The 18,769-nt window shown below is 36.0% G+C and overlaps 1 protein-coding gene across 1 annotated transcript in view; it reads right to left on the bottom strand.

Moving 5' to 3' along the window:
- The window catches only part of REDIC1 (regulator of DNA class I crossover intermediates 1), a 68,087-nt gene extending 57,705 nt beyond the window's left edge, over positions 1–10,382 (bottom strand). Inside the window, exons 1-4 of the mRNA XM_066365792.1 lie at positions 10,277–10,382; positions 7,126–7,258; positions 6,693–6,741; positions 4,344–4,459 (exon numbers count right to left, since the gene is read on the bottom strand). Coding sequence (XP_066221889.1) covers positions 4,344–4,459; positions 6,693–6,741; positions 7,126–7,258; positions 10,277–10,382 — 404 coding nt within the window. The remainder of the gene's footprint in view (positions 1–4,343; positions 4,460–6,692; positions 6,742–7,125; positions 7,259–10,276) is intronic.
- Positions 10,383–18,769: the final 8,387 nt, after the last annotated feature.

Here is an 18,769-nt window from a genome sequence, read left to right as displayed (position 1 = left end):
GCCCCAGATGGGGGTTGCAAGGTGGATCCCAGCCAGGATACATGCAAGAGAGTCTGTCTCACTACTACCCCTCCTCTCACTTAAAAAATAATAAAAATAAAAAGATTGAAAACTATTAAAAATATGACTATTAAAAAAAATAATTTCCCTAACATGGTGAGGGAAATAGACAAACAAGCCCAAGAAAGGCAGAGTCCCCAGCTACATGAACCAAAGAGGTCTACACAAAGACATATCACAATTAAAATTAAAAGGTTACAAAGATAAAATCCTAAAAGTAGCAAAATAAAAGAAGTTAATGATGTACAAGAGATCTCCCATAAGACTATCAAGTGACTTTATAATAGAAACTTTGCAGGTCAGAAAAAAATATGGCACAAAACATTCAGTGTTGAAAGGCAATAGCCTACAACCACATTACTCTACCCAGCATGGCTATCATGTAAAATGAAAGGATATATAAAAGGTTCTGCAGATAAGAAAAAGGTAGAGGAGTTTATCACCACTGAACCAGTATCAGAGGAACTCTTAAAGGTACTTCTATAAGTAGAAAAGATAAAAAAACATGAATAAAAAATATAGGAAAGAAAAATAATCTCACTTACAAAGGCAAACACTTAGTAAAACCAGTGAATCAACCAACTATAAAGCCAGTACAAACGCTAAAAGACGAAAGTAGGAAGACAAAAATCATGCAATTGCAACAATAAAGGAATACACATAAACATACACATAACAAGTAAAAAAACAACAAAGGGTAAGTAAAAATTGTAGTTGATTTAGAATGTGATCGAACTTAAACAATCAACTTAAAATAGACTGCTGTAAGCTTATTTTGGTATATATGAATCACATTGTAACCATAAAGCAAAATATATAAGATATAAATAGAGGAATTCAAGCATAACACTATAGAAAGTAATCAACATACAAGAGAAGAGATAAAAAGAGTAAGAAAGGAACAACAAGACCCTGGCCGACTGGCTCAGTGGTAGAACGTCAGCCTGACATATGGACATCCTAGGTTCAACTCCTGGTCAGCGCACAGGAGAAGTGACAATTTGCTTCTCCACCCTTCTCCCTCCTCTCTTTATATGTCTCTCTTCTCCTCCTGCAGCCATGGCTCAGTTGGATCAAGTTGGCCCCCAGCACTGAGGGTGGGTCCATGGCCTCGCTTCAGGTACTAAAATAGCTCAGTTGCCTAGCAGCAGCCCCAGATGGCCAGAGCATTGCCCCATATTGGGCTTGCCAGGTTAACCCTGGTTTGGGAGCATGCAGGAGCCTCTATGCCTCCCCGTTTCTCACTTAAGAAAGAAAAAACAGAAAACAATTAATAAAATGGCAATAACAGCATACCTGTTAATAATTACTTCAATTCTAAATGAACTAAATGCTCCAAACAAAAGACATAGGGTGGTTGAATGGCTTTAAAAAAGACCTGTACATATGCTGCCTAGAAGAGACCAACTTCAGATTGAAAGACAGGCTGAAAGTAAAGAGATAGAAAAAAAATATTTCATGTAAATGGAATTTTAAAAACTTAGGGTAGCAATACTTACATCAGATAAAATAGACTAAAAATAAAGCTTATAAAAAGACACAAGATGGGCATTTGATAATGATAAAGGAATCAATCCAATAAAAGGGTATAACTCTTATAAAAATCTATGCCCCAGAGGTGGAAGTACCTAAATATGAAGCAAATAGTGATGGACATAACAGAAGAAATCCACAGTACAGTAATAAAGTGGGGAACTTTTACCACCCACTGACATCAATGGATAGATCATCCAGACAGAAAATCAACAAGGAAAGTAATCATCTTAAACGACACATTAAACTAGATCAGCAATTTTTAACCAGTGTGCTGCAAGAAATTTTAGAACATGGAACACCTGACCATTGAGACAGGGGCACTAACCTCTTTTCCCTTAGATTGTCAAATTAAAAAATGGCAACAGTCAACACAACAATAGCTTTCTGATGTGAATGAATCAAAATTATACCTATTTTTTGTCAGATCGGCAAAAACTATATTTTTAGTGTGCCACAGAATGTTAGTAATTAGTTTGTATGTGCCAGACATGAAAAAGGTTGAAAATCACCGGACCAGGTTGACTTAATAGATATTTTTAGGACATTTCACTCAAAAGCAACAGAAATACATTTTTTTCAAGTGCACATGGAACATTTTCTAGGATAGATCACATTAGGTCACAAGAAAAAAACAAGAGTAAATTAAATCCAAAGTAAACAGACAACAGGAAATAAAGGTATAAGTCAGAATTTAATGAAATAAAAAATGGAAAAATCAAAATCTTTAGCCAACAACAATCTACAGGTGCAACACCACCACAGAATGCCAGCCTAGGAGCTACTTCAATAAAGAAAGAAAAATCCTCGTATTACAGAGAAGCCACCATGATCATGCTGAGAAAGTGAGCAGTGAATCTGAATGAGAGCAGGGAGGTTGAGGTAAAAGCCAGACCTACCTCAAAGAGGACCCCGACTGCTAACATAAATTTCAGATTTAATGCTTTATTTAGCATATGAGCTCTGGTGTGCAAAGCAACCATACAGCATTGGGGGCACCAAAAATGTTGCAATAAAAATAACTCAGTGAGCACCCACACAAAAGAAATGTGAATCTAAGAGATGATTCAATGAGAAGATAAATAAAATTGGTAAGTCTAATCATAATGACTAGGAAAAAAGGAAAAAAATGCAACTTACCATATCAGTAATGAGAGAAAAGACAATACTACAGATGTTAAAGATTTTAAGTGCATAATAAGGAGATTTTATGAATAACTTTAAGTCATTAAATTCTACAACAGAGAAAATAGGATACATTCATTGTATGACACAAACTACCAAAACTCTTTCAAGATACTTTACTAACTTATATCTAGTATAAAAAAAAAAAAAAAAAAAAAAAAAAAGAAAGAATGAAAGAAAAAATGAAAAGGAAAGGAAAGGAAAGGAAAGGAAAGGAAAGAAAAAAGAAAAGAAAGGAAAGAGGAAAAGATAGGGAAGGAAAAGGGAGGGAGGGAGGGAGGGAGGGAGGGAGGGAGGGAGGGAGGGAGGGAGGGAGGAAGGAAGGAAGGAAGGAAGGAAGGAAGGAAGGAAGGAAGGAAGGAAGGAAGGAAGGAAGGAAAAGGGAAGGGAAGGGAAGGGAAGGGGAAAGAAGAAAAGAAGGGAGGAAGGAAAGAGTAAGGAAGAAAGAAAATATTGCTTAAGAAAAACAAACAAAACCTCTTGAAATAAGGGTAAGAATGATGTGGCCAGAGGAAGGGATTACAAAGATGCTCAAAGAAATTACTGGGGCTGATGAATACTATATTCATTTTATTTGCCTTATGTCAAAATTTATCAAAGTGGATATTTTAGATAAGTTCAGTTTGTTGTACATCAATTAGAGCTGTAAAAACTAAATAAATAAATGGATCTCAGGGCCCTGATCAGATAGTTCAGCCAGTTAGAGTTTTGTCCCAAAGCACAGAAGTTGCTGGTTCAATCCACGATCAGGACACATACAGAAATAGATAGATGTCTCTGCCTTTCTCTCTCCTTTTTCTTAGCTGAAATCAATCAATAAATTAAAAAAGAAAAAACGAATCTGAGGACAAAGAAGAATCAAAAAGAACTGTATGTAGCTGTTACAATTCTTCTGGCAAGAGGCAATGGTAACTTAAACTGAGATGGAACTGTATAGGTAAAAAACATGAGTAAATAATTTTAAAGTTTGTTAGAATACAGGATTGGCAATACTTTATTGGTGAAATGAATACTGGGAGTAGAAAGAGAAAAGAAAGAATCAAGGACACTTTGGTTTAAGCAAGTGAGTGAATAGTGGTACCATTTACTAAAATGAGGAAGACTGGGATAAGGTTACCGAGTCAAGGTTTTTCTCTGCAGTTACAAAGAATGACTCAAACTGGTTTAGCAAGTTTAATAGATTTAAACAACAAACCAAGGTTTATACATAGACATCAAGAGAATAAAAGTGGGGCACTGATCAACTGCCATAAGTGAAAAAGAAATCAGTATGTTTATGATGCAGAATAACAAACTAGTAATTCATGGAAATTATAAAACAGATGCAAAATACTTTGGCTCAAAATATTTTTAAATAAATAAATAAAAGGTTGGTGTGTCCATTAGAAAATAATTACTTTACACTATTTTATTTAAATACTATATTTTACTTGTAGTGGGTTTTTTCTATAGTATTACCTAGGTTTGTCTGCATTTTTAACTAAAGATATTTGTGCCCATTAAAATCAAATTAATAACTCAAAGAAATAATGCTACAAGTTATTTCCTTCCATATTTTTGCTTACCTGTTTAATCTTCCAAGTAATGTTCTAAATTCTGCTGTGTTATATGATGGACTGAGAGCATCATGACTTTCATTTAATTTGGAAACCAAGGAATTAGAATAGTTACTATTACTAAGCTGAAAGAAAGAAAAGAAGAATGTGCTAAAATGGTAAATGTTCATATACACAATTTAAATTATTTACTATAAAATGCCACTTAAATAAACATCTATATTAAACAATGTACTTTTAGTCTAAAATAAAGTAACAGTGTTTTTATTGAAAATAAAATAAATGTTGTTTTAACAAGGAAAGTGGTATCAGTACATAGTAATTGTTAAACTAACAGAGTTGATACTATGGTGAGCTAACCATTTTCTCAGAGGTTTAAAAAAAAAAACATTAAAAAAATGATCCAGGATAACTGGATCTTGAGGATACAAAAGTTAAATTTTCCTAAAAGAATATAATAGTTTTTCCCAAGGAACCACCTATACTTTATCTCAGTTCTTCCATTTATTGAGTAATTTTATAAACTGCTACTTTAATCTTTCTAAACACCAATATCATTGACAATGGGCAAGTATGTGAAGACTGCTGTGAAAAGCAGATGAAATAATCCATTTGTTAATGTGGAAGGAACCATATGAATGTAAGATATTTTACTGGCCCAACATTAATTTATCCAGCAATAATAATTTTATCTGTAGTATATTTTATTTATGAGCAATGAAACAAAGAAATGAGAGTTCCAAAGACAATCAATGGCAGAAACAGAAAGAGAAAAGAAAAGGCCCTGGCTGGTTGGCTCAGTGGTAGAGCACTGGCCCAGTGTATGGATGTCCCTGGTTTGATTCTTGGTCAGGGCACACAGGAGAAGTGACCATCTGCTTCTCCACCGCTCCCCCTTCTCTCTCTCTCTCTTACTCTCCTTCTCTCTCTTCCCCTTCTGCAGCCATGGCTCAATTGGAGAAAGTTGGCCCTGGTGCTAAGGATGGATCCATGGCCTCTGTTATACAATGCACTGAATTATTTTCAATTTCACTACTATCAACAAATTTATAAAAGAATGAAGATTTCAAATATTTTTATAGACTATTCCAATTTTTAGACTCATAATCTTCTACAGTGAATAAATTTAAACTTTTCTCCTAAGAGAATTATACTTAATTATCTCCTAATTTGGCTATATGTATAGCAACTCACAACTAATATTTTTAATTTATAAAAGAAGAAAAAATAATACCATGAAAATATAAGGATATAAAATACTATGAACTAGTAACCCAAATATACCTGATCATTCTGCTGTTTTTCATATGCAGCTTTCTGAGGACTAGATGCTATTCTGGTGATGAAATTTTGTTTTATATGATGTCTGTCAGAAGATAACTCTGCTGAAAAAGATGGTGGAGTGAAACTGCAGTTTTCTATTCTGTTGAACTGAGGTTCGAAAATTCTATATGAGTCCATGACTTGTGATGACTATAGGAAAGAAGATACAATCATGTGAATTGCCAAAATATATAAACTAGAGAAGATGAAAGTCAAAATAGAAAAGGTCATGCATAGGTTGCAGAAAAAGTCCCAAGGAAAGGCAAGTCATCAGTAATTGACAGGACTTATTAAGACAAGAGAAGTTATCAACTAAGCATGTTTTTAAGAGTTCCTTTCCACCTGTCTTTTTCACTCTTGGTCCCATTCACCCTAAAGCACCATTCCTGCATGTCATCTAATGACAGGAAATCTGTATTTCATTAACCCACAAATTTAGGTAAAAAGATTTCCAGAAGATTTTAGTATTTGCCATTATCTTTTTGATGTAGTTTAACTTTGACAATTCAAAGAAAAGAAAGGATAATAACATGGTATTGGACCTTAAAATTTCAGGTGTTAATCACAATCTATGCACTTTCTAGTTGATTACAATATTATTTGCTAAAAAAATAACCATACGCAATACATCAAAAAAATCTTGAGATCAATGTGAATTTTAAAAATCACAATTCGATATAAATCAATCTGGTCGCTATAACTGAAGAGATAATTTGACAATGATCACATTAACCCAAAGTATTTATTTCCCAAATGAATTTCCTTTGTAATTCATCAATAACAGGCAGAATCAAATGTTATTTACATATAAGCCAAGTGTACATTACCAGAATTCCAAAGGGCTTCTCAGAACAAATCAGCTGAAACATTATGGTACAAGGTCCTTACATAAAAAATTTTAAGAAAATGATTTTAAAAACTGTAAAAATATTTTAAAGGATAACTAATTTTTCTTGATACTCAAAATAATTATAGTATTTGGTGGCATGCCACAATTGTTAAAATAACTTATAAAATTTTTTTTTTAATTCTCACCTGAACTGGGCCTGGTTCTTCCTTGTTGCCCAGTCTTTGATAGTGTATACTAATGAAAAAAAAATTTTTTAGATTAAAAAGAGAAATGGAAATAAAACTGACTTTTTACATATATTTTAAAATTCATACTATTCTATACAAATGTACAAAAACATATGAAATTCTAATTAAATAATTCCAGGAACATACTGAGTTTTATAAAAATTATACTATTACTAGAGAAACATTTTATAATAAGAAAAGTCTATCCATGTACACAAAACACTTAGTATGAACATTAGGTCACTTGACAAAGGTCTTAATAGTTTAATAATACAACGAAAAAAATAACTGGCAGTAATAGAATAAGCTCTTTGTACAGTTCCTAATGAATAAAAGTGTTAATAATTATCCATTTAAATATCTAATAATATATGACCTAGCTAAAACTTACTTGTTTTCTATGTCGTCAATGCAGAGCTTAGATGGTACACGAGGAGGCGACATCGGAAGTTCTAAATTATGTTTTCTTAGAGGCATTTTTATGTCTCTCTTCATATTCACATGGACTGGTTTCCTCACAGTTTCTATAACAAAATAATTATAATTTAAAAGTAAGAATAAGATCTTATAAAAGCACTGTTTGATATACCATGTTATTAAAATAAATGTACATCTTAGAAATTTACTAAAACCATCTATATTCTATATATGCTAAAAAAAGTTATTACAGTACTATCACAGATCACTCAAATCATTTTTCTTCATCTGCATATTTCTCATAAAAAAGGCTCTACTGATTCAGTTCTACTTCTTTTCCTCCAGACCTCCCTGGCCCCACCAGGTAAGACGCTCTGCTCTGTACTGCCAGGGCACACATGTTCTCCGCTGCGGCACTCGTCAGAGTTACTGCACTTGGTTTCCTCTCTTTCTTTCCCTCACTAGGTTTTCAAACTTCACAGAAGCAGAAGCCTTGTCTCTCCTTATAAAACATATCACTATTTTGTCTTTTCAGTACTTTTAACTATTCTCTTGTTCTGAGAAATGCTTTTTATACACACACCTTCATAACTTAATCACCTCCTAAGGACCCCACTTCCTAATACCTTAACATTGGGGTTTAAGATGTCAACATATGAATTGGGAAGGAGTAAAACATTCAGTCCATTAACATTAAGTGAATATGTGTTTTTAAATTTTCTGTCATTTGCAGTCACGAGTCCTGACTAATAAAGTTTTATCTTTGTAGGGGAGGAAAAATATTTCTTTCCTCTACTCTTCTAAAATCTCAGCTGGGGTCACTGTAACAAAAGACAGATTAACAAGAGAAACTTATTCAATATAAATTCTTATGTGAAAAACTTTATAACAAATAAAGACCCAAAGAAATAATTAACCTGAGTATTTTCATGCTACATCTGATGAAGAGTAGAAAATCATGGGAAAAATTATAGGACCTAAAGGGTATGAGCTAAGTGTAGTAACCTGGGAAAAAGAGCAAGACCTGTTTACCTAGATTCCCCTTAGTGTCCCTCTGTCTTGGACATAAAGATCCTCTGGGTCACCTGACCAGTTATGGTGCAGTGGATAAAGCATCGACCCAGAACACTGGGGTCACTGTTTCCAAGCCCCAGGGTCACTGGCTTGAGCAGGGGAATCATCCATACAATCCCAAAGCTCACCAGCTGGAGTCCAAAGGTCACTGGCATGAAAAGCTCAAAGTTGCTGTGGCTTTAACAAGGGGACACTGGCTCGGCCATGGTCAAGGCACATATGAGAAGTAATCAACGCACAACTAAAGTGAAACCAACTACAAGTTGATGCTTCTACCCCTCTCTCTACCTTCTTCTTCTCTCCCTCTCTCTCTAAAACAAAGACAAAATTAAAAGTAGAACTACCATATGACTTGGCAATCCCACTTGTGGGTATATAGCCAAAGGAAATAAAAAGATATCGAAAAACTATCTGCAGTACCAGATTTATTGCAACATTATTCACGATAATCAAGATATGGAAGCAAGCTCAGTGTCCACTGAAGGATGAATGAATAAAAAATGTGTTGTACATATACATAATGGAATTTTTTCAACCATGAAAAAGAAAGAAATCCTTCTAACATGGATGGACCCTGAAGACATTATACTAAATGAAATAAGTCAGACAGAAGAAGACAAATACTACATGGTATCACTGATCTGTGAAATCTAAAAAATATTAAAAAATTAAAAGTCAAATGCAAAAAAAAAAGTGGTTGTCATGGGCTGGGGACTGGGGAGTGGGGGGAAATAGGGAGAGTTGGAAAAAGAGTAGAAACTTTCATCTACTACCTGAATAGGGTCTGAGAATCTAATGTAAAATGTGGTAACTATAGTTGACAACACTGTATTATATGAGAGAAGGGGAAAAATGTATCAAACATATTTATAAAATATTTTATTCCTAAAGTCTATAAATAATGTACGTCTTAAAGTATAACTAAATGTATAACTTAAAGTATAACTAAATGTATAACTTAAAGTATAACTAGATGTAAACTGTCATCTGTAGAAGGAGAAACAAAAATGGCAGAGAAAGGAAAAGACAAGACACTAACAATACTATGATCAATTTCTATTTCTCCTTTGTGAAAGGTCTTATTTGTTCAGATCTCATTTTTAGAACTTACAAAAATTAAGTATCGATACATGTTCCCTTGAGAGAAAATAATACTGCATTTAAATTTTTATTTACTTGAAGAATCAAAGTAGAGACCAAAATAAACTTTATTTTGAAGTATGAGACTAATATAGTTAACATCCCAGGAATGTATAAGAAATCATTTGAGTTGTGAGATAGGAAACTAATCACTGAGGGAAATATTAATATCTTTTCAGCTCTTCTTTTCAAACAAATTCTTTGAATAGCATTAGATAGTAAAGAAATTTATTCTCTGCCCTTTAGCTAAACTTTTTTTCTTTTGTAAGTGAGAGGTGGGGAGGCAGAGAGACAGACTCCCACATGCACGCCAACTGGGACCCACCCAGCAAGCCAACTACAGGGTGATGTTCTACCCATCTAGTGCGTTGCTCCATCGCTGAGCTATTTCAGCACCTGAGGTGAGGTCATAGAGTCATTCTTAGCATCCAGGGCCAAAATGCTCAAACCGTTTGAGACATGACTGTGGGAGGGAAGGGGAGAGAGAGAGGGGCAAAGAGAAATGGGAGGGGGAGGGGTGGAGAAGAAGATGGTCGCTTCTACTGTGTGCCCTGACCAGGAATCAAACCCAGGACTTCCACACACCTGGCCAATGCTCTACCACTGAGCCAACCAGCCAGCAGTTTAGCTAAAATTTGGTAACCATCTGCTTAGAATAAGAGCTGAAATAACAGTATAATAATGACCATACCTCCTAAGATTAATTTTACGTAACACACAACCTAAAAATAAAAATGGATTAAGCAATCTAAGATTTTAATCAAAAATTAACAAGGCTTCCAATTTAGAGAATAACCAAGTTTAAAAATTAGTGTACTTTCTGCATCCTTTAAGCACTAAAATTACAAACTTATTTGAAAACTAAATGCTATAATTACATCAGAGTCAAAACAAAACACTACAAGACTTACCAGGTGTTTTCTTTTGGCAAGAGATCTGATTTACTACATACAGGTTAAGGAGGTCTAAACTGACAGCAGAATTTTTGACAGGGGATGAAATTCCCAGTAATTTCATTTTTGATTTTAACCTTTTCTTTTCAAAATATTCCTAAAATAATTACAAATTAAAAGATTATTGCAGCAACATAAGGTTTCAGGCAGAATGATAAAAGGACAAATGGCAATAATGCTATTAAATAATTTAGCTGATATTATTATATTTTTGTGACCCCCCCCCCCGGTTTATGTTTACATATAATTCAGTCATGATGGCTTGTAATTTGCCCAAAGACCCTAATTTTCATAACCAGTTATAATCTTTCTTTTGTTAAATGTAATGCCTATAAAAGAGAACTTTATAAAGTCATTCCCAGGTATCAAAAGATTAAAAATTTTATGAATATGGAAAGTTTTTTTTAAATCTCATAGAATAAATCTAATAGGCTAAAAACTTTTCTTACAAGGAAGGTATCCTACAGATATAAAAAAAAACCTTACAGATATGCAGGCTCAGGACCATTCAAAGTCACTGTAGCCCTGGTCAGGTAGCTCAGCTGAGCAGAGCATCGTCCCCACTTGCCAAGGTTGCAAGTTTGGTCCTCAGGGCAGGTACAAGAAACAACCAATGAAGGCATAAACAAGTGGAACAACAAATAGATGTTTCTGTGTTTCTCTCTCTCTCCTCTCTTTCTCTCTTCCTCCCTTTCTCTCTCTCAAATCAATCAATACATAAATTTTAATAAACTAAAATGAAAACAGGAAAAAAGAAGCCATGTGAGAACTAATCTCCAGCAAAATCTAATTTAATTCCCTTTGTTAGCCCTCCATGACTTCCAGAATTTTTTAAACCAGACTTGCATGTAATTATAATTTTCATCCAGTATTTATTTTTTCTTGGTTATTTGAACTATAATTATTATTCCTTATCTTCATTTTTTCTTTCATATTACATCCTTAATTTAACAAATTCAAAGGCATTTATTTGTTTAAAATTAATTTACAGAGCAACTATTAGACACTGAAAATCATAAAAACATCTTCTCTTCCATTAAATAACTTCCAGTACAGTGCCATAAACATGGATTATAAATGTAAGAGACCAAAAGTGAGAAAAGTCCAAGATGGCAAACAATTTAATGCAAATGTAAATATCACTTTTCCAAGAATATAGGCTCTTTTGCATTAATTTCAGAATATTAATTATAGCAAACTTTTAAGATGTAAAAAACTTGTAAGAATTGTAAGAGAATTGAAAGCTATCAAGCAAAAAAAAAGTCATGTTCTTAAGCAAAATTAACCATAGATAAAAAAAGTATCTGTTTACGTTTCATTTGAGTGATTTACAACCCCAACTTGAATTTCTTTTTTTTTTTAGACAGATTCAGAGAAAGAATCAGAGAGAAGGACAGACAGGGACAGACAGACAGGAAGAGAGAGAGAGATGAGAAGCATCAATTCTTCGTTGCAGTTCCTTAGTTGTTCAGTGACTGCTTTCTCATATGTGTTTTGACCGGTGGGCTACATCAAAGCGAGTGACCCCTTGCTCAAGCCAGAGACCTTGGGCTCAAGCCAGCGACCCTGGGCTTCAAGCCAGCAACATTTGGGCTCAAGCCAGCGACCATGGGGTCATGTCTATGATCCCACGCTCAAGACAGCAGCCTCTTGCTCAAGCTGGTGAGCCTGCGCTCAAGCCAGCCACATCGGGGCTTCAAACCCGGGTCATCCATGTCCCAATCTGACACTCTATTTACAGTGCCACTGCCTGGTCAGGCATCATTTAAATGTCTTTAAAAAGATTACACTGTATAGTTCAGCAACGAAATGCCAGGACTTTCAAGATGTAAATATTTTTCCCCCTTGAAAAATATTACTATGGGCCCTGGCAAGTTTGCTCAGTGGTAGAGGGTCAGTCCGGTGTGACCATGTCCTGGGTTTGATTCCCAATCAGGGCACACAGGAGAAGCGACCATCTGCTTCTCCATCCCTCCCTTCTCACTTCTCTCTTTCTATCTCTCTCTTCCCCTCCAGCAGCCATGGCTTGGTTAGAGCAAGTTGGCTCCCAGAGCTGAGGATGGCTCCATGGCCTCCCCTCAGGAGCTAAAATAGCTTGGTTCCCGAGCAATGGAGCAAGGGCCCCAGATGGGAAGAGCATCACCACATAAGGGGCTTGCCAGGTGGGTCCCAGTCGGGGTGCATGCGAAGAGTCTGTCTCTGTGCCTCCCCACTTAAGAAAAAAATTTTTAAATAAAAATTTAAAAAAAGAAAAATAATACTATATCTCTTATAATGACTGGTATCCTGAAATTATGTAAATTCCAAGAACAGGAGATGGTATAGGATCCTCAGGAAGGATATGTAAACTATTGGCAGGTGGGGTGAGAGTAGGCAAAGGGAAAGCTGTAGGGTAGGGAAGGTTTCTTAGGAAATTTCCTAGAGTCCAGGAATAAGGAAAAACAGTACAAAGGCTATATACTCCAGGGAACACTTCTGAAGAGGTTGGACCCTCATACTTGGCCATATGATAGCCTCTAATGTTTGCATTCCTAGAAAGAACAAAAGCATCTGACTAACTTATTTACCAGACAAGGTTAAGCTTAATTTTTCTGTCGTTTCAACTGACAGAGATAAGTAGGAGATAATTAGAAAACTTACAGAAAATAAATGGTCATATTTTAATGTGAAAATAGCCATCTAACAGGAGCAGCTGCAAAAACAGAAATAAAACCTGGAGAATATGTCAAAAGAAACAAGGGAAGAGCTTGTTTCAATATGAAGGGAATGAGCAGCTCTCCAGGTGGAGACTGTTCACTTCATGAAATGGTAAAGGAAGTTTGTTTGTATCATTTAAGAAAAATAGGTAAAAGGAATGACACACTATGAAGGAGATGATGATGTATTAATGTTGGACTGAAAAATATGCTTGAAATGGAACATTTTTACAATAGCAAGAGCTACAGGGTGGAGTGGACTGAGAAGCGAATGGGAGGTGAGACTGAAGGGGCAGCAGCAAGAAAGAGAAAGAATCCAGAGAGGCCTGTACTTACTTCAACAAGAGGACTGAAATACCGATAGAAAGCCTCCAGTTGACCCGGAGCGGAAAAAGACACAAAAAGGAAAGAAGTAACTTAGGTACTTGAAAAGGCAGAAATAAATGAAATCCAGATAACAGAAAGACACCTTCCTTTGACAAAACGGAACTACTTCTGTAGTCACGGCAGGGAAAGAAAAGATGAGTGAAGATATAAAATGGTTTATAGAATTGGTGGTAAAAACTGAGAATTCTTATCTAATAGTTTCCATTTCCTCTGAAATATGAGACAAGGTCACCTAATGAGTATGAAGGGACAAAGAATAAGGTTTGGGGAGTCAAAGAAAAATATAAAATTTTCAAATAGGAAAGTAAAATGACTAGAGAACACTTGGGGAAAGGGCTGTTTGTCTCTCCCTTTGTTATAAATATTTGGAAGAGTGAACCAAATAGAATAAAATTCTGTTTTAAAAATAGTCTGGGGGCCCTGGCCGGTTGGCTCAGTGGTAGAGCGTCAGCCTGGCATGCAGAAGTTCCGGGTTCGATTCCCGGCCAGGGCACACAGGAGAGGCTCCCATCTGCTTCTCCACCCCTCCCCCTCTCCTTCCTCTCTGTCTCTTTCTTCCCCTCCCACAGCGAGGCTCCATTGGAGCAAAGATGGCCCGGGCGCTAGGGATGGCTCCTTGGCCTCTGCCCCAGGCGCTGGAGTGGCTCTGGTCGCGACAGAGCGACGCCCCGGAGGGGCAGAGCATCGCCCCCTGGTGGGCAGAGCATCGCCCCTGGTGGGTGTGCCGGGTGGATCCTGGTTGGGCGCATGCGGGAGTCTGTCTGACTGTCTTTCCCCGTTTCCAGCTTCAGAAAAAAAAAATAGTCTGGGGACGGATTACATTCATAGTATATTTATTATTGAGTACCTATGTTATTGCTAGACACCGTTCTAGGCACAGGAGATACAGAATGAACAAAGTAAGACCCCTCTTCTCATTGATATATTTTAATGAAGGGGGAAGGAGAACTGAGCAAAAATCAGAGGAAAATACTAGATTATAAAATGAGTGATGAATAAAAGGGTACAAGAGACAGTAATTGGAAGGCTGGAAGGTATATATTTTGATGTAATGATTAGAGGAAATTGATCTAAGGAGGATACTTTAGCTGAGACACAATAGTTGAGACAAGACACATGCAAATAACTGGAGGGATAGTATTATAGATGAAAAAGGGTAACAGAAAGAGGTCAGTGTGGCTGAAATACAATACACAATAGTAAGTGGTAAGAAATAAGGTCAGAGAAGCAGGGAGGGTGCAGAGTCTTCAGGCCCTCGTAGGCTATGGTTAAACTCAGATTTTACTCTCTAAAGGTAATGAAAAGCAATTGAGGCTGTTAAGCCAAGGAATGATAAATTGTGATCCGTGCTTTGAAAAAATAGTAACGGCTGTGTAAAGAACAGGCTACAATGTCATAAAATATAGCAGAAAAAAGTTAGTAGTTTTTCCTTACCTTTTGCTTTCTCTTTTCCTGCTTGATTATAACCCTGGACCTGCAACAGGAAGGATAAAAAATATAACAAAGTGTCTCTCAAACAAGTTTCACTTCAGTTGAACTGAAGACTTAGAATTACAACTAAAAGTGTAGTGATAAAAAAATACAAGGTCTACCAGAAAGTTCTGTTCGTTTTTGGAATAATATTATTATTTAATATAATTGCCATTATTATTAATGATTTCTTGCCAGTGTGAGGGCAATTTGTATATCCCATTTTTGAAAAATGTTTTATCTTTTGATGCAAAAAATTGAACCAGTGCTGCTTTGATATCTTCTTCATTTTTGAATTTTTTGCCCTTCAAAAAATTTTGTAAGGACAAAAACAAGTGATAGTCGGAGGGTGCTAAGTCCGGGGAATATGGTGGATGTGACAGACATGCTTCTGTAGCATTTCTTCCTTGTTGAAATTCGTAAAAATTACAATGGCTTAAATGAACTTTATCAGTAGCCATGGGTACACTATCGCTTCACACATAAGACTAACGTGAATCAACTTTGTTTTAATTTGCTACGTCAGTATGTATACATTAAGTGATAAAAATAGAGAGGCACACATGCACCAAATAAACATGTGCTTACATGTCGAAACTTGTGATAGAAACGGACAGAACTTTCCGGTAGAACTTATATTTTGTAATTAAAAAAAGTATAGTGATAATTACCTTATTTTCTGAAAAGAAATTATGAAAATGCTCTTAAAATACTTATACTATATAAAGTTGCACATAATTTTTTTAGAAAATCTAAGAATAAAACAGATCTATACCTATGATAAATAATTATGCATAAAATAAATCTGAATTATAAAATCAAGATAAGCAAAGAAAAGTCAAATATTAGAAAGGATCCAGTATTTTTCGCTCCATAAAATGCACTTTTTTCCCCGAAAAGTGGAGGGGAAAATGCCCATGTGTCTTAAGAAGTGAAAACTATGGTATTATATTATTATAACTATGGTATTATAATATTTTAACACACCATATGGTTCAGAATATTTCTTTTCTTATTTTCCTCCTTAAAACCCTAGGTGTGTCTTATAGTCAGGTGTGTCTTATGGAGCAAAAAATATGGTATATGACTGAAATATTCTCATCTGATAGCAATATTCTTGGTCAACACTGCTATTTTCTTTGCCTTTCTTTATATTGAATATTACACTAAAACCAACAGGAAATAGACAATTGAAATCTATACATAGGATCTAAGAAAATGCTGTTTATCATTAGAACAACTTCAGCTACAAATATATCAACTATTTGTACTTAAAATCCCTTATCTTCTTTAAAAAATATTCTTTATGGATGTCCTTCATACCTAAGACCTCTGTGCCAAACACTGTATTGAATCACAATGATAGTACAATATCTAATAGTTTAAAATATTTGTTCTGTTAGTAATAGTAGAATGCTGCCTGACCAGGTGGTGGCGCAGTGGATAGAGCATCAGACTGGGATGCAGAGGACCCAGGTTTGAAACCCCGAGGTCGCAGACCTGAGTGCAGGGTCATCAAGCTTGAGTGCAGGCTCACCAGCCTAAGCGCATGGTCGCTGGCTTGAGTGTGGGATCATAGAAATGACACCATGGTCGCTGGCTTGAAGCCCAAGGTCGCTGGCTAGAGCCCAAGGTTGCTGGCTTGAGCAAGGGATCACTTGCTCTGCTAGAGCCACTCAGTCAAGACACCCATGAGAAAGCAATCAATGAACAACTAAGAAGCTGCAACGAAGAATTGATGCTTCTCATCTCTCTCATCCTGTTTGTCCCTCTCTGATTCTCTGTCACAAAAAAAAAGTAGAATGCTAAAACATTCATGACAACATAAGCAGATCTGCACAATACACCTTTTGAACAGACATGATACTAAGGTCTCAAATTCAAGATCTGTGCAAGAATTTCAAGTAAAATGACAAAATGTATCTTAGCTCTATGAGATTATGTAATAATATAACAAAAGTAGCAATTGCTAATAAATAGCATATGTCTTGCACCATTCTGGATGCATCAGTTACTTCACATGTACAAGCTCATTTAATACAGTAACTCTATAAGATAGGTTATAATTTTATTCCTACTTTATTGATAAAGAAACTAAGACACAGAGAGGTTAAGTAACTTGTCCACAATCACACTGAATCGTAGAGCTCAGATTCAAACCCAAGATTTATAATTTTGAAGTTTTTAACCAGTGTAGGATATTACTTCCTAAGTATATGAACTGTAAATATACAAAGTTGTTCATTTTCCAAATGATTTTCATAAGCTACATGAATATGACCATCACTGAATACCTCCAGACTCTTGCCATTTAGTGAACTTGTTCTTTACCATATTTCCTAATAGTTATGTCTTAATTGACCATTTTGAGCTCATTGAGCAAAGAATCTGGTATATTCAGCTCCATGAAGCATCATAAGTTATATTATTGACTTTCAAACTTTAGAAAAGAAAATGTTAATAAGTTACATTTCATTGACTCATCAAATGCTAAGTCTAGAGTGGACCTTAAAGTTCAGTTTATTCCCCACCCTTTTCAAGTTTAGGCATAGAGGCTCTGGCCGGTTAACTCAGTGGTGGAGCGTCGGCCTGGCGTGCGGAGGTCCCGGGTTCAATTCCCGGCCAGGGCACACAAGAGAAGCGCCAATCTGCTTCTCCACCCCTTCCCCTCTCCCTCTCCTTCCTCTCTGTCTCTCTCTTCCCCTCCCGCAGCCAGGGCTCCATTGGAGGAAGAGATGGCCCGGGCACTGGGGATGGCTCCTTGGCCTCTGCCCCAGGTGCTGGGGTGGCTCTGGTCGTGATAGAGCGACGCCCTGGATGGGCAGAGCATCGCCCCCTGTTGGGCGTGCCAGGTGGATCCTGGTCAGGCACATGCAAGAGTCTGTCTGACTGCCTCCCCGTTTCCAGCTTGAGAGAAATAAAAAAATAAAAAAAATAAAATAAAAAGTTTAGGCATAGAAAGCAAAGTTACTTTTCAAAGTTCAGAAATACTATATAAGAAATAATCTGTATAAAGAGATAATAAATATCGATTCTGTGAGCAGTTACCACATTATAAAGCTCAGTAGAATGAGGAACATGTCAAAGTCTAAATACAGTCTTCATATACATATAAATCAAGTGACTTTATTCCAGGCTGATTCTCCATTGTCCAGGTTGCTCTTACAGTTCTCAACAAACTGTATATACTACATAATCCCTATTCCTATGGGCAAAAAAAATAAAAACTAATTAGAAACTCAAGACCAATTGCGAGATCAGTGTATTAGTCGCTAGACCACAGTGAAAATGAAAAAGGATCCTGACTTGTAAATAAAAGGTCATTTCTTAAACAAAACATTTTAAATTATTAAGGCAACCAATGCTACTAAGTCATACTATATGTCTAAAAGAAGAGACTGCATCAGTTAATATTTTTAGCTTCAAGAAAGTAGAAGCAACTTAGGCTAATTTAAACAGAAAATTTATTAAAAGGAAACTGGGTTAGCCAACGGACTTGCCAAGAAAGCTAAAGTAGTAGATTTGGCAACAGGAATAAGAAAAAAGAAGTTGTTTAGGGAGCTATGTGATCCCAGTCGAAATCCTGTCATAACTAGTCTCTAAAGTCCCCACTGTTGGCATTGCTGAAAACTGAACATCATCACCTGACTGCAGCATCGCCACTTCTAGACAGTGCACACCTCCCCTAGCATCACTGGCATTGATCCTGCTGCAGCTCCTGCAACTACCTGCAACTACAAAAGATGCTAGATGCTCTGCAGTCCCTATTTCTTTGGGTCAATAACGTGTGTGTGTGTGTGTGTGTGTGTGTGTGTGTGTGTACATGGTATTTTATTTAGCCATTTATTTTGTGTGTGTGTGTGTGTGTGTGTACATGGTATTTTATTTAGCCATTTAT

The sequence above is a fragment of the Saccopteryx leptura genome, chromosome 2 (assembly GCF_036850995.1).
Source record: "Saccopteryx leptura isolate mSacLep1 chromosome 2, mSacLep1_pri_phased_curated, whole genome shotgun sequence".
NCBI classification, from domain to species: domain Eukaryota; kingdom Metazoa; phylum Chordata; class Mammalia; order Chiroptera; family Emballonuridae; genus Saccopteryx; species Saccopteryx leptura.
This window is presented reverse-complemented; position numbering and strand designations above follow the sequence as displayed.